We start from the raw sequence: 15161 nt of genomic DNA, 5'->3' as shown, positions 1-15161 counted from the left end.
GACAACAAATTGAACAACTCCCATTCCAATCCTCAGCAGGGGAGTGGGGGTGGCTGACGTAGAGGAAGGGCAAAGGCACAGGTTTAGGCATCTGTAGATATTCTTATACTGGAACACACACTGCTTAATGGGCCGGCTCTGCCTCCACATTACTGACATCGAATGCCTAAGTGAAGGCACCGAGGATAAATCAGAGCTTAGTGGCAAAGTTTAGCAAGAAGCAAATGAGAAAAAAATACCTGCCGAATCTAGGCCATTTTCCCTAATCAAAATTCCGAAGGTTTCCTCTGGATATGTTCTATAATTGCTTGCTTCGTTTGTGTCAGCCAAAGGTTTGCAGGGTTTTCCAGAGTAAGAAAGGGAAGATGAATTTCTGTAGAATGTCTCTCAGTTGCATATATGACCCATTTCCTAGCTTGTCCGTGGTAAGTGCATAATCCTAGACCAGTAACTGTCTGCCCGTCCACGGTGTCCTCCCATTTTCACCTGATCCCACTGGGAAGTGGACAACGGCCAGAGTGATCATGTCCTGCTGTCTCCTTCCAGTTTGGGATTTGGGCTTACTTGGTTGTTTGAGATTCTGTCTGCCACCGTAGCTTTCCACAACGGTGATAACTGAACAATTGCTTCTTCATGGAAGATAATACCTGCAGTGAACCATGCCCCCACATTGAATAGCATCTTTTTTCACACAAATGGAATCTGCATCTCACATGAGGAAACAGTTGTACCCCTTTTTCAAAATAGCATCAGGAGCTGGAGCTCTAAAATAATGGCTGATACCCAGTGTTTACTTCCAAATCCCCAAAGAAGTGTCTTCTCACTAAACCAAAATGAATTAAATATTCTAACCTCATAGTTTGAAAAGAAACCAAAAACAAATAATGGCCACCAAAACTCACTTCAATTTTTCAGTTTCCAGACACTGGGATGTGTAGGGAATGCGCCAAACAGCTGGCTAGACACACACGTACACATACACACACGCCCACACACACTCACACATGAGAGAGCTGAAAATTCATGCGAGTCAGAGTGAAATTTTTAGCCAAAGTGACGAGTACTAGTATTTTTGTACATCCTGTCAAATAAATACCAATCCTTAAGAAACACAGATTTTTTTTTTTTTTTTTTGAGATCTAGCTAATCCTGGCCACTTTTGGGTGAGTGTTGAAAATCTGAAATATTAAGGAGAAAAAAAAAAAGTGCCTTCTCATAATTGTACCAAAAATCTGGATGCAAACTAAAAGAACCGCTTAGCCACTCAGCTGTCATCTGATAAACGTGCATGTTCTAAACCACCCAACCAAAATCCAGCTTTCTGATTGAATATTATGCTGTTTGAATATTATGCTGATTGAATATTATGCTGATTGAATATTAACCTGATAGAGGGTCAGAGCCACATAGTACAGAATATGGAATGTGTTTGGATTTTACTCTTAAAACCAGTGTATTTTGGTAACTTCATAGTCTCCAAAGCGTCAAAGAGCAGTGTCCTTAAAGCCAGATCTTCCCCAAACTTCCCTCAAAGCACATACAGTGTCTGCCTTGAGTGAGCTGCAGGGCTAGGTGTAGGCAGTCACCTGGTGAACTTCAACAATAGGACATACTAAACTCACCACTCTCACTCCTAATAATTCAATCCCAGTTTAGAGGACTCAATATGTGTGGCTGGCCTCAATCCCAGGGCCAGTGGGTAGTAAAGTAAAGCATAGTGGTTAGAAGTACACACTTTGAAAACCTCAGACATGCCTGGATTTGCGCCCCACTTTCCAGCTGAGCACTACTGGAAAAGGCATGTAAGACTCTGAGCGTCAATGCTCCCCTCTGTAAAATAGAGGTAATAAGTGAGCCGACCGCAGAGGCTGTCATGAGGCTTTAGTGAGCTGCTTTGTGTTGAGTGCCCAGGAGGTCCCCGTCACCAATGACACCAGCACCATCAGCGGACACCAACCTCTTCCCCTTCACGTGGGGCTAGGTAGTCTGAGAAGAGGCTCAAGACATTACTGAAGGAAGAGTGTGCTTCTGAGAAGCCAAATACCATATAAGAGCACACATTTGCCCTGGCATTTAATTTAAAGTTTAATTACAAGATAAAAATGATACCACAACCAAGAGTCGCAATAAATCGACTGAATGGAAAAGAAAGACACTGCCCTTTTTTAACACTCTTTCAAAGTCTTCTTAGAAATCTGAATACCTCATTATTTCAGAACACGAGCACCACCAGCAAGTCCCAGCCCCAGTCCAAGGTAACCACTAACATCTGGGTAATGGCAACTTCCTTAGGAAAAGTGTTAGCTGATGCAATCTGCCTGAAAGGACTGCCTATTTCCTTGCAGGGTTGAGGAGAGTTTTAAAACCTTATTTTGGTCCATCTTCGGCTTGTCTGAAGTGATCTCGGTGGTGCTGAAATACGACCACAAATTCATCGAGAACATCGGCTACGTTCTCTACGGCGTTTATAACGTCACCATGGTGGTAGTGCTGCTCAATATGCTAATAGCCATGATCAACAACTCATATCAGGAAATTGAGGTAAGACCAGTTAACTGATCGTGCTCTCTCTCCCTTGGTTTAATTTAGATTGCTGTGTTCAGAAATGAAGGTAAATGACCTTTGAAGCCTGGGTGTTGTTTAATGTGAAGCCAGAACAGCAAACAATAGGCATTTTTCCTGGATTGCTCCAAGAAGCACTTCCAGTCAACCAGCCACATGGCATAGCAGGCACCACATCAAGTGGCCCAACAAGGGCAAAAAGGATTAGGTTCGTGAATCTTTCCTCTTTTACATGTATCCCCTCAGGACAGCATGCAGGTGCCCATGGCAAATCAGAATGGCTACATGTTTCAGCCCACATTCTCTTCTGACTCACATGTATTTCTTAAGCACCTACTGTATGCAAAGCCTGTGCTAGGCACTAGTAATACAAAACTGACTAAGACACAGTCTGTGCCCTCAACTCAGTCCACTGAGAAAAAGAGACACGTCAATCAACAAATTGCAATGCCCTGGGGCCAGTGCACCCAAAGAAGTCTTACCTGGTGCAGGAAGTGCAAAGCAGAGACTATGATTTGCTATGGGAGGAGGAAGCTTGCAGAGGTGATGCTTGAAGGCCATTCAAAGACTAATACAATTTTGCCAAACAGATAAGGGAGTTGAGAGAGAGTATCAGGAGGCAATTTATCAAAATCTAAAATGCACAAACCATAAGCTATGGAAACTTTCTTTAGAACAGCAAGAAATTAACAGGAATTCAGTTAAATATAATTATGATGCATCTGAACAGTGAGCTACTGTGCAGCTTTTAAAAAGAATAAAGATGCTTTCTATATACTGATCTGGAAAGACCTCCAAGTTAGAGTGTTAAGTGAAAAAAAATCAAGTCACAGAACAAGGCATATAGTGTAGTCTCTCTTGTGTAAGAGGAAGAAAAGGGAATGCATATTCCGTTTTGATTGTATAAGCATTTGAAAAAGAAAAAAAGCCTCTGAAAGGGTACACAAGAAACGCACAGCAGGGGCGCCTGTTGAGAGATGGGGTTGGGGGTCGTAGTCATTGGAATGCCTTTCCGGTTATACCTTTTTATCCTTTAGAAATCATATTATTGTTTTACTTACAATAAAGTTAAATAAATAAACTAAAAATTAAAACAAAATAAAATGCACTAACAATTTGACTCAACAATGCCAATTCGAGGAATAGATCCATGCGGAAATATGATTTTGCACAATTGTTTATTAAAAGAAAAGCTTAGGGGTAGCTCATCGATATCAGAATATTTCAATAAACTGTGATACCGTATAGACTTGAGAATACTGTATATAATACAGTATATACAATGAGAAGAACTTTTTTGTGTGGACGTAGCAAAATCCCTATGATAATGTTAAGTGAAAAAACACAAGTTGTAGAAAAATATAAGCAGATCTTACTTGCATTATACAGAATATACAGAAAGAGAAAGTAGAGAAACTTTTGACACCCTCGACCCTGGGCATCCTCTGGGGAAGGAGTAAAAGGAGAGAGGAGACTTGAAAGGGGACTTTCGCATGTGCTGAGTATACCTCTGTACTTAAATTTTTTTTTATAAGAAACAATTATTTGTGTATTTCTCATAGAGAAAAAAATAAAGACCCCCCCCCCATATTAGTTTGCTGGGTTTGCCATAATAAAATACCACGGACTGGGTGGCTTGGACAATAGAAAGTTATTTACTCAGTTTTAGAGGCTGGAAATCTAAGATCAAGGTGTTGGCAGGGTTGGTTTCTCCTGAAGCCTCTCTCCTTGGCTTGCAGATGGCCACCTTCTTGCTGTGTCCTCACATGGCTTTTCCTCTGTGCACTTGCATCTCTGGTGTCTCTTCTTCTCCTTATAACGACACCGATCATATTGAATTCGGGCCCCACCATTATGACCTCATTTAACCTTAATTACCTCTTTAAAGGCCTTATCTCCAAGTACAGTCACATTCTAAGATACTGGGGCCTCAACATGTGAATTTTAGAAGGACACATTTGGTCCATAATACCACCCAAAAAGAAGAGTATTTTCAACAGTAGAAACATGTGCCAAGGCAGGGAGGGGTGAAACGATGTGGTATACTTGGGACTGCAAGACTGTAGATTGTTCAGGGAAAAGTAGCAAGAAGTGCAAGGCAGAGGTAAGCCAAGCTATGAAGCCTTAGCCCCCACTCCTACCACCCCCCAAGAAAATACAGCACTCCTTCGATAGAAAAACATATTTTTTTTAAAGCGCTATACATATTTGGTCACCTCTGTGGATGAGCTATTGCTAACTAGTCCCTCTTGCCCTTCTGGGCCTCAGTTTCCCCCAATGAGCACATCCTGCTTTGGTCCAAATGAATGTGGCATGTAAAGCCACACGATTGACATGAGGGAAGACCATGACAAGAGCAGGCAAGCCTATGGCTTTCGATGTCAAATCATCTCACCAAAGCATGGTGTCACAAGATGGAGAGAGCACGCTGCCGCCCACACCTCCCCTCCAGGCTCTGGGCTTCTCCTTCTCAGGTGAGAGCACATATCTCCCACCCATCTCACTGGTGGTACAAGGACCAAGAAAAGTGGAATGAGGCCACCAGAAAGTGCCCACTGTTCATGGTCACATGAGCTTTGATGAAGTACATATTTGTAAAGCCTTCCATGAGAACACTTACTTATTCAATCAACAGATCCTGAGCACCTACTGCGCAAATCCGCAGACTCACCTGTCTCTGCACCCACCATGCCCCACCAGCCTTGCGTCTTCATCGGTGCAGCCCAGCCCACGTACCCTGCCCACTCGCCTCCTCAGGAGCCACCGTTATCCCTGCTCCACCTGCATCATCCCTGCTCCCTCTCTCTCTAGTCCTCCTTGTCAGCATTTAAATAAGTCTCTTGATCTTAAAAAGTAACTACAAAAAAATCCTCCCTCGATCTCACTTTCCAGCTCTCAACTTTTTCTCTCCTGCTCTTTACTGCCAACTTTCTCAAGAATTGTTTATATTTCTCACTGCCTCTTCCACTAACTGACTCCTACTCTTCTCCACCCCTCCACTCCTACCCACACTTGACCTGGTTGAGAAATACTCACTGCTTTGATCTCAGCTCAAACACCAGCCGCCGGAGCAGCCTTCCCTGACCCCTGGGCCAGGCCAGGGGCCGGAGCCTCCCATGGCTCTTAGCACAACTCTAGGTAAAAGACGAGCTGAGGTATTGTTTAACATGCTCATGTAATTGGCCAGACTATGTGTTCCACGAGGGTGTGGACTGTCATCGCCAGTATCTGCCCAGCGCATGCCAGGCACACAGTAGGTGCTGGATTAGTATTTGCTAAAGAACTAAAGGTTGAACACTAGGCACTGTGTTAAGCGATCGAGATAAAAAATATTTACTGAGGGTTTACTAAGTGTTTTTCAGGCATTAACTCCTTTAATTCTCACAATCTATGAGGTAGGTATTATTATCCTCATTTTACAGATGAGGCCCAGAGCAGCTAAGTCACCTGCCATGGTTACACAGCTCGTAAGGAGCAGAGCCAGGATTTGAATCCAAGCAGGCTCCAGAGCCGGTGTTCTCACCACTGTACTACCCTTCCGCTCAAGTCCCTGTCACATCTCTCTATTATACCAGAAGTGACCTCTGCCCTCACAAAGCTTCCAGTCTAAAAGACCCATATAGGATGTCCCAGAGGCCAGGCCAGGTGCTGGTGGGGTCTCTGCAAAAGCAAACATAATCGAGCCTGCTCGTAATGACCTTGTATCGCGTGGCACATCCCTGCGGCCTCCTGCCGGTGCCTCCTGGGTTCGCAGCCCCTTGAGTGTAGCTATGTATAGAAGACTCCACCGCCCATGGAGCACATACTCAATGCCAATGTCAGGATTATGTGAGGGATCATCTCCATGTTCAGATGAGTAAGCCCAAGGCCCTTGCCTAAAGTCACACAGCTAGTAAGGGGTTGTGAGCCCAGGTCTCTCTGATCCTAAATCCCATGTCTGGTCTGAAACCACTCTCCTAGGTCAGAGGCCAAAGGGGCTGGCCTACAAAAAAAAATAAAAAAGAAAAAACATACCTGCTACCCCTTAAGGGGCCCACTCAGCATTCTAGCACTGACACCAGGTCAGAAAGTAGCAGATCTGGGGCTTCCATCTACCACCACCACCAGGGAAAAGAGCGTGGCCGGACTAACTACAGTCAGGTTCGTTTCCTTGGATTGCATGTGCAGAATCTCTTCGCTGGCAGCACTCTGACCAACAGGAAGTACACTTTTTAATAAGAAATACACTGTGGTGTCCAATATGGGAGCCACTCACCACATGTACCTATTGAGTACCTGAAATGTGCCTAATCCAAGCTGAGATGTGCTATGAGTATAAAATACATGCCGATTTTGAAGACTCAGTAGGAAAAAAAAAAAAGTGAGCTATCTCATTAATAATTTTTTTATGATTACATGCTGAAATGATAATATTCGGGGTCTACTGGTTTAAATAAAACTGAATATCACTGACATTACTTTACCTGTTCCATTTTACTTTTTACAATGTGGTTCCTAGAAAATTTAAGTTTACCTATGTGGTTCACCTTCGTGGCTCACATCATATTGCTGTGGGGCAGCATTGCTCTAAAAGATTAACGTGGTGGCTGGTGAATAAGCTAGCAGAGCTGTAAGTGCTAACGGATGAGATTAAACAGCAGTGAGCAAAGTTCTCTGGTAAGTGGCAAGTGGAAAACGTTGGTGAAAGCACCCACCGGAGAATAAGGGTGGATGCACCGGCTGAAGTTTTCAGCGATGAACCCACGAGGTTAGGTAAAAGATGTTTAGGAATGACTATGCATACGGTCTCAGCGAGAGCAAACTCCCCATCTAGAGCGGAGAGAAGACCCACAAATGTATCCATCAGAGTCCCGTTTAGCCCCTGCTCTCAGGACTGGCGGGCTGCAGCCCCACGCCTCGCCTTGCACTCAGTCGTTAGATCACGGCCTCTGACGGCGGGCCGTTGTTTCCCTTGTTCTACAGGAGGATGCAGACGTGGAGTGGAAATTTGCGCGAGCAAAGCTCTGGCTGTCTTATTTTGATGAAGGAAGAACTTTACCTGCTCCTTTTAATCTAGTGCCAAGTCCTAAATCATTTTATTATCTCATAATGAGAATCAAGATGTGCCTCATAAAACTCTGCAAATCTAAGGCCAAAAGCTGTGAAAATGACCTTGAAATGGGCATGCTGAATTCCAAATTCAGGGTAGGTAGCATGGTGTTTATGGGGCTTAGAAGGTGGCAGGAGCGGGAGGAGGGAACTGTGTGCTTCGGATTCGGAGGGGGGCGGCTGATACAAGGGAAACCAGGCACTGGGAGGGGCCAATGCATTTCAGAAAAGGGGGCACATCAGCAAAGCTGCGGCACCAGCGGAGGCTGCCTGTGGAGGCTCCCCCGGTCCTTGCAGCTCCCTGGAGAGGTGCAGCCCTGGCCCCAGTGAGGGACACTCTTTAGTGGGCTCAGAAGTGGAATAGCTCTTCCCATAGTGGAACTGGAGGATGCTCTCTGGGGAGAGAGGTTCCCTGGCCATTATCTCCTCCTCCTGGAGTGTCTCAATGTTTATGAGCATGTTAAAACTTCTGAGGAGGCCTGGAGAAAAGCGTCCCGGGCAACTTTAACTCAGTGCTTCCCAAAGTTGACCAAACCATATGTGTAACCTGTTGACATCCCACAGAACTAGAGTCCCCAGGAACAGTGTCCAAGGAAGCCAAGCAGCAGTGAGCATTATCAATCTTCTGAGGGTCCTCTTTTTAGAGACAGCCCCATATGTGGGTGTCATTCGAGTCCTACCATGTATGCATCTATGTATGCATGTATGTATGTATGTATGTATGATGTATTGTGTATGCATGTATTTTTTTTTTTTTCCAGAAGACTCGCTACCAGGCTGGCATGAGGAATTCTGAAAACCTGACAGTAAATAACACTTTCAGCAAACCCACCAGATACCAGGTAATTACCTATTTCTCAAGCATGGGCAGAATTAACCTATGTCAATTAAGACATAGATTCAGTCACATGGTTGTGTCGTCCCCCCAAAACATAGCTCCTTCCTTCCTTCACTCAACAAATATTTATTGAGTGCCTACAATATGCCAGGCACTAAACTACTTACTGGGGATAAAGAAGAAAACAATAGGTTGGAGAAATGAAGAAAAACTGGGAGCCCTTGCTTAGATATGGTTCTCAGAGGTGGCTCCTTCAAGGGGAGGGCAGTTAGCTAAGACCTCATGGATGCAAAGGAGGCAGCATGCGGAGCCTTCCAGGCAGAGGAAACGCACCAGCAAAAACTAGAGGGGAGAAGCTTGGCAGGTCCAAAGCAGCTGGAGCCCAGCCAGCAGGGCAGAGGAGAGGGTGATGAGGTCAGCAAGGAAGCAGGGGACCAGACTGAGGTTAGGATGTAGATTTCACTCTGCCTTATCAAGGAAGGCAGTGGGAGGAGTTTCACTTTCGGGAAAGAGAAGATGATACAATTTTATTTATGCTTTAAGAAGCCCACCTAACTGCTGTAATGAGGAGACACGTGGGGACAAGAGTGGAAGCAGAGAGATCAGTGAAGAGAACGGGACAGTCATCCAGGTGCGACGGATGGTGGCTTGGAATGGGATGTGGAGAAAAGCAGACAGATTCTGGACGTAGAGCCAATGAATGGGACCTGAGGCGTGCCAATAGGTGTGGGGCAGGGAGAGGCAGCCTGACTCCCAGGTACTTGTCTGAAGCAACCAGGTGTGGCTATTGGTGTCTTCAGTGAGTACCTGACCTTAGACTGCCAGCCTGCAAAGTCTGTTATAAAAATTAGAAGATGACCTTTTATGCTTGCAGCCCTTTCATTGCTTTTGGAAATTACTGTCAAATCTCTGTATCAGTCTGAATCAGCCCGTGAGCCAGTGATAAATGTTAACTACAGGTTATTGATTATAAAAGTTCAGGCCATTCTTTTTCTGCTTTCTCCTTCCCAGTGATTAGCAGTGTCATCTATGCTGGTCATTTGTGTCAGATGTAAATTCGAAGCTGTTCTGAGCTTTCCTTTGGGCTAAGGAGAGGCGTCCCTAGTGCCACCATCCCAGAGGGAACAATTACAGATTAGGCATCTTCCAGACGCAGGTCTCTAATTGAATCTCCATCTGTATTTTAGAAGCCAGCTGTATAGTTAGGACTTAGGTATACAATTAAGAAATGGCTCATCCCTCAAAGTACTTCTAGTATTATCAGATGACATGGGCTAAAAATGGGCAAGGGGGAAATCTTATATTTGATCGTGCACAAAATTGGGCCTGACCAGTTTGATCCACTTTGAGTTATTGGATGGGTCAAATCCTTGGGTCAGTGGAAGAATTTTTATTTCTCAGGTTCTCAGAGGAAATTTTAGATTATCTGTGTCACTGAAAAGAGAGACAGCGAGTTAGGGCCAAATCTCTCCTGAGTTTTGAGCAGAATCAGATGCTGAGAAGAAGGAAGACTCATTATGTGATGAATGTCCTGTACCCAGAATGAATTCTTTCCAAGCGAGACCATTTTCAAAAGCAGTGTCGGGGTGATCCCATTTCTGTCTTCCATCAACACTGGTTGAGTCCTGGCAGCCTTCCATCTCCCTGAGAGCTTCCTGCGGTGATTGGTGACTGGTTGGTTTGCAGCTTCGGGCTACTGATGACCTTGGAAAGCTTGCTCACCCAGTATTTTCTGAATCCACCATGAAAAGCCTGGGGCTACTTAGTCAAAGTGTTGTCACAGGAAAGAAGAAAGGAAAACTGGACCTTAACAGTGGAGGACAGTAAACAGGAACAGAGAGCATCTTGCATTAACACATTTGTACTTTGCTCAGCCCTGCTCAGTGAGGTCGAGGCATCTTCCCGAGCCATCGTCTGCTCGAACAGGAGTAAACCTTGAGATGACACAAAAGGACCGTTGAGAGCAGACTAGACACTAGCCCTTGTGTTATCACACTATGTTTCTGAGAGAGGCATTATCTTTAACCCCGTTTACCAGATGAGAAGACTGAGGCTCAGTGGCGGAGGTCACACGGCTGGCTGAGCTGAGATCTGATTCAGAAGGGCACCGTCTTTCACTGCACACACTGCCCAGGTGCTGGCCCATCATCCCCCTTCACAGTGTCACATCACAGCCTGCCTCGGAGCCTGCCCTGCCTGTTGGACAGTCACTAGGAGATCTATCTGAGCCCTTGCAGCCTGAGGGGAGGAGGCAAGGAGTGGAAGGAGGTACTTCTGCTCTTACCGGAGAAGCGGAGTGAAAGGTTAGGGCAAGGACCTGACAATGGCTCATCTGTCTTCTTGGGCTCATGGTGGCCTCCCAGCTGCACTGCCCTCCTCCCAAAGCAACTTCCAAATGTGCAGAGGTCGGGGGCAGCTCATTCTCTTTCTTACTATCCAGGCTGCACCCAGAGCTACCACCTCACTGAGCACAAACGCAGTCAGCCTCTGTCACTGTTAGGGTTCTGACATTCCCAATAAGAAAAAAGCCCCGTTGTTCTAACACATGTGGGTTTGAAGCTTGCTCCCTCTGTCTCTTTGGTAGATCTGTTTGATTGCTCAGCCTTAGTGCTTTAGGTGTTTATTTCAAGCTTGTTGAGCCTGATTTGAGCGGGGCTCCCTGTTGTAAAGGAAGGCAACTACTTCAGAGGCTCTCTGTGCTTTGCTTTCTTCACCTTCCAAGAGACGAATTGTTTTTTGTTTTTTGTTTTTTGTTTTTTCACAAAACTGGTTCCTTGCCTTTGCAATGTTTTTTCCAATCTGGGTTCTGTGGACATGAGACTAAACAATGGAACATAATCATGATACTGGTGCGGCAAAGTGTGCCTCCTATCAGAGGGGCCCTGTGACCTTTCCAAGATCCAGTGGGTCAATTTGTTGGGGTGTGTACTGACCCCACAGACTCGCTCTCTGAGAGGTATACTTCCTGCATAGGCACAGCAAACAAGCCACATCCCAAATGAACCACAGAATCCAGGCACAGTCCATCATTCAAATAAGCCCCAACCTTGATGATACAATCCTTCCCCAAAACCCAGTGAGGAGTCCTCTTTTTCACCTTCTAGATGGCCTTTTCCATAGAGATCAAGGAAAATAAGATAGACAACTTGACAGTGCTAAATCCTTCTATTCAGGGTCTGATAAACCCAGTTTAACACGTCACTTGTCCTGGGATGTGTTTTATTCACTTCCAAATGTTCCTCAATTTCTGTTTTCCTAGGTGACAACACTGCATCCCTCTACTTTGTTTGCCATTTTCAATATACCATGTGTGTTCTTTCTCTTCCTTGTCTATGTCTTTAGCTGCCCCCAGCTGCACAGAGAGGATCTTTCCATAGAGAGATCTTCAATTTTCTCTTCAACAGCAGTAGCCAAAGGCACTGGGCCCTTGGAGTCTAGGCAGGGGGAACTGTATGCCTCCTACCCTGGAGAGAGAGAGGTCTCAGTGTCACGACCATACTTACCCACTGTGTCTCTCAGCAGTAATTCTTTTGCCTGAATAACATCACTAAATATACTCATTTCCAGCACTTGCTAAATGAAAGAGGCAGGGTAGGCCCAGTTGCCACCAATGAAGACATGTAAACTTAGGGACCCAGAAACTTAAAAACCCTCAATTCTTGGGCTTATTCTTGAAAGGCAACAAATTGGAATTAGATCTCCCCTTAACTTGCGTCAGCCTGAAAGTCTGCAGTGGAAGAATACTTCTGAATTCCTTATTCAGTAAGAATGTTAGATACTTGAGTATCTGAGTTGTTTTGCTTTATTTTGTTTTGTTTTTGTGTTCCCATGAGACTGGTTCAGGACAGTTTTGTTTTATTTCTCCACTTTAAAGTAAAAAAAAAAAAAAAAAGCATTAATGAGTCCCATGGAAAGGTATATATTCTTGTAACTTAGGTCACTTGCCCTATTAATGTCAACAAGAAATCTAATGCTTCAATTTAACCGCTAACATGACAAGACCCAGGCATCTCTGAGAAGGTACAGCAGGAAGGCAACTTGCTAATTAACTGTTCAGCCACAAATCAGATTACAACTCAAACCACAGAGCCAAGTGGACCACCAGCTCACCGAGGGCCAAGGAGGGGCGGCGCTGGCCTAAGTGGGCTGACCCAGAGCTTGCTGTTGGAGAGCACCTTTGCCAGGTTCAATCCAAGCCTCGGAATCTCAGGACCAGGAGACAGCTCCTCGGCAAGGTCTTCACCACCAAAGGCACTGCGAGAGCCCCCGTCTGATAATAATAAGTTAAATCCTCCAGCTCTTCACACCCCAGCAGTTCACTTCTTTTACTTGCAAGAAGCTTTTCCTGAGTCCATGTCGTCAGAGAGAACTTAACAACCTGCTTGACGTCCCACAACTAAGCTGGGGACAGAATTCAGGTCCCTTCAATCTAGAAAATGCTGCCTCTGTCCCCTCCATCCTCGAGTGTGCGCAGGTGAACAGGTCATAGGAAGGGACAACCAAGGAGCAGGGAATTCCTCCCTCTTTGCCTTACTGCTCATCTCTTGCAAGATTGAGAAGTCTCAGCTACCAGAATATTTTTAAATCCTGTGATTTCACAGGAACCTTGGAACCACAACTGGCAAAATCCAAAGTTCACTCCCTGTGGTCTTACACTTGGCTCTATTATTGGTGTCTCTTAAATGTTTGTTCATGCGTCATTTGCACTAAGAACCCAGTGTCTGTGTGGTAAGTGAACCTGCAGGCCAGCCCTTCCCCTACAGCATGCCTAGGGGCGCAGAGTCAGGCATGCGGGTTTTCAGTGAAGTGGTATCTTGGCAAAACTTCTCGAGGCCCAGCTGTATCTATTTCAGCCTCTGGTAGGAATTTTCCCAGGTGCGCTGGGCTTGTCCTCCAAGCCTGGTCCTGACTCTCCGCTCATGCGCAGCATCTCATAGGGATGCAGCTCCACCTGGGCTGGCCTGCTAAGACCTCGGTACGCCCTCTTGAGCACAGCGGTTGTTGAACTAGAAGAAAGTGTTTCAGCCTCAGAAAAGGAGATGACTGGCAGAGGCCACAAAGAAGGGTCGGATCAGGCCTTGGACCCTCAAGCAGCGCCCATTCATCTTAGATGATTCTCTCTCTCTTTGGCTCAGCCTCCTGCCATTGAGTGTCCTGTTCTTATATCCCAGAGCCAGGTGGTATCAAATCCTGGGGGAAGAGGTTAAACAGAGAGACTGGCCCAGGTTCCCCAACTAGGCAGGACACCTCTCAAAAGCAAGGCATCAGGCATGGGAGGACTCCCAGCAGCTGACTGGGCTCTGCAGGAGTGAAGGATCGTGCATACACCATGCCGGCTGCCTCTGTGCTTGGCCAGGCTTGTCTGATGCCTTGTGTTCACATTTCAGAAAATCATGAAACGGCTCATCAAAAGATACGTCCTGAAGGCCCAGGTGGACAGAGAAAACGATGAAGTCAATGAAGGTAAGGGATTATATCATCTTCCTGTAGCTCGATGGGAATCAGACATGGTCTCACCAGGCTAAAATCCAGGTGTTGTCGGCAGGGCTGTGTTCCTGTCTGGAGGCCCCGGGGAGGCTCGGTCTGCTTGCTCATTTGGGTGCTGGCAGAAGGCGATTCGTGTGGTTGTAGGACCGAGGTCTCTGTTCCCTTGCTGGCTGTCAGCTGGAGCAGCCTGTAGCTCTAACCTAGACCACCCTCCAGTCTGCACGTCGCCCCTTGACCTCAGAACCAGCAACAGAGCATCCACCCTTCTCGTGCTGTCACCTCTCTTGCCTCTGCTGTCACCACATCTCTCAGACCCACTCTTCTGCCTTCCTCTCCCACTTTTAAAGGCTTGTGATTAGACTGGATAAATCAAAATAATCTCCTGTTTAAGGTCAGCTGATTAGCACCCTTAATTCCGTTTGCAACCATGGTTCCCTTTTGCTGTGTAACATAACACACCCACAGACAGGACCCCAGGATCAGTACCTGGACCCATTTGCGGGGCGAGGTAATCATTCTGTCTACCACAGTGATGGCTGCCTTGAGTTGGTCTCATGGCCCTTGATTTCAGGGTGGCCCAGAATTCCCCATGTCATGGGAGCAAGCGCAGAGAGCTGCAGACCGTACACCTCTTTCAGATTCTGCCACTGCCTTGGTTGCAGCTGGCTCCGTCCTGTCTCACATCCGGGCTCTCAGAATCTGACAACCCCAGTGTTTCTCAAAGTACCCCGACCCCCTGCCTCAGAGTCACTTGTTAAAAATGCACATCCCAGACCACCCCCAGACCCAATTATTCTGCTTCTCTGGGGTGGCGCCTGGGGGGTCTGCATTTTGATAAGAGCACCAGGTCATTCTGATGCACGCAGAAGTTTGCAAACTACATTATTTTCACTGTTTGGGTTATTTCCCAGTCTATTTTAAGCAGTTACTCTTAAGTAAAAAACAAATTACTTTATACCAGGCAATTAATCTACATGAGACACCAAGGACAAATATTTGCTACCTAGAAACAGCCTCCTCCACAAATGAAGGTACTAAATCTCCCCCTCGCTTAGGCCACTGGGGCCTACAGAAGAGCCTGGTCATCATTAGTGACCCTCCGCTTCATCCTGGGGCATCACCCCTAGGCTGACACTGTCTAGGGGCCAAGCAACTGCCCTTTTATCCACCCATACTTTTGGGTCTC

General features: G+C 46.0%; 1 protein-coding gene across 3 annotated transcripts in view; it reads left to right on the top strand.

Moving 5' to 3' along the window:
* The window catches only part of TRPC7 (transient receptor potential cation channel subfamily C member 7), a 128200-nt gene that overhangs the window by 110382 nt on the left and 2657 nt on the right, over window positions 1–15161 (top strand). For all 3 annotated transcript variants that reach the window (XM_011362366.1, XM_011362364.1, XM_011362362.1), the window contains 4 exons: window positions 2346–2541; window positions 7525–7746; window positions 8412–8492; window positions 13876–13951. In XM_011362366.1, coding sequence (XP_011360668.1) covers window positions 2346–2541; window positions 7525–7746; window positions 8412–8492; window positions 13876–13951 — 575 coding nt within the window. The remainder of the gene's footprint in view (window positions 1–2345; window positions 2542–7524; window positions 7747–8411; window positions 8493–13875; window positions 13952–15161) is intronic.

This window comes from Pteropus vampyrus, unplaced genomic scaffold (assembly GCF_000151845.1).
Source record: "Pteropus vampyrus isolate Shadow unplaced genomic scaffold, Pvam_2.0 Scaffold74, whole genome shotgun sequence".
Lineage (NCBI taxonomy): Eukaryota > Metazoa > Chordata > Mammalia > Chiroptera > Pteropodidae > Pteropus > Pteropus vampyrus.
This window is presented reverse-complemented; position numbering and strand designations above follow the sequence as displayed.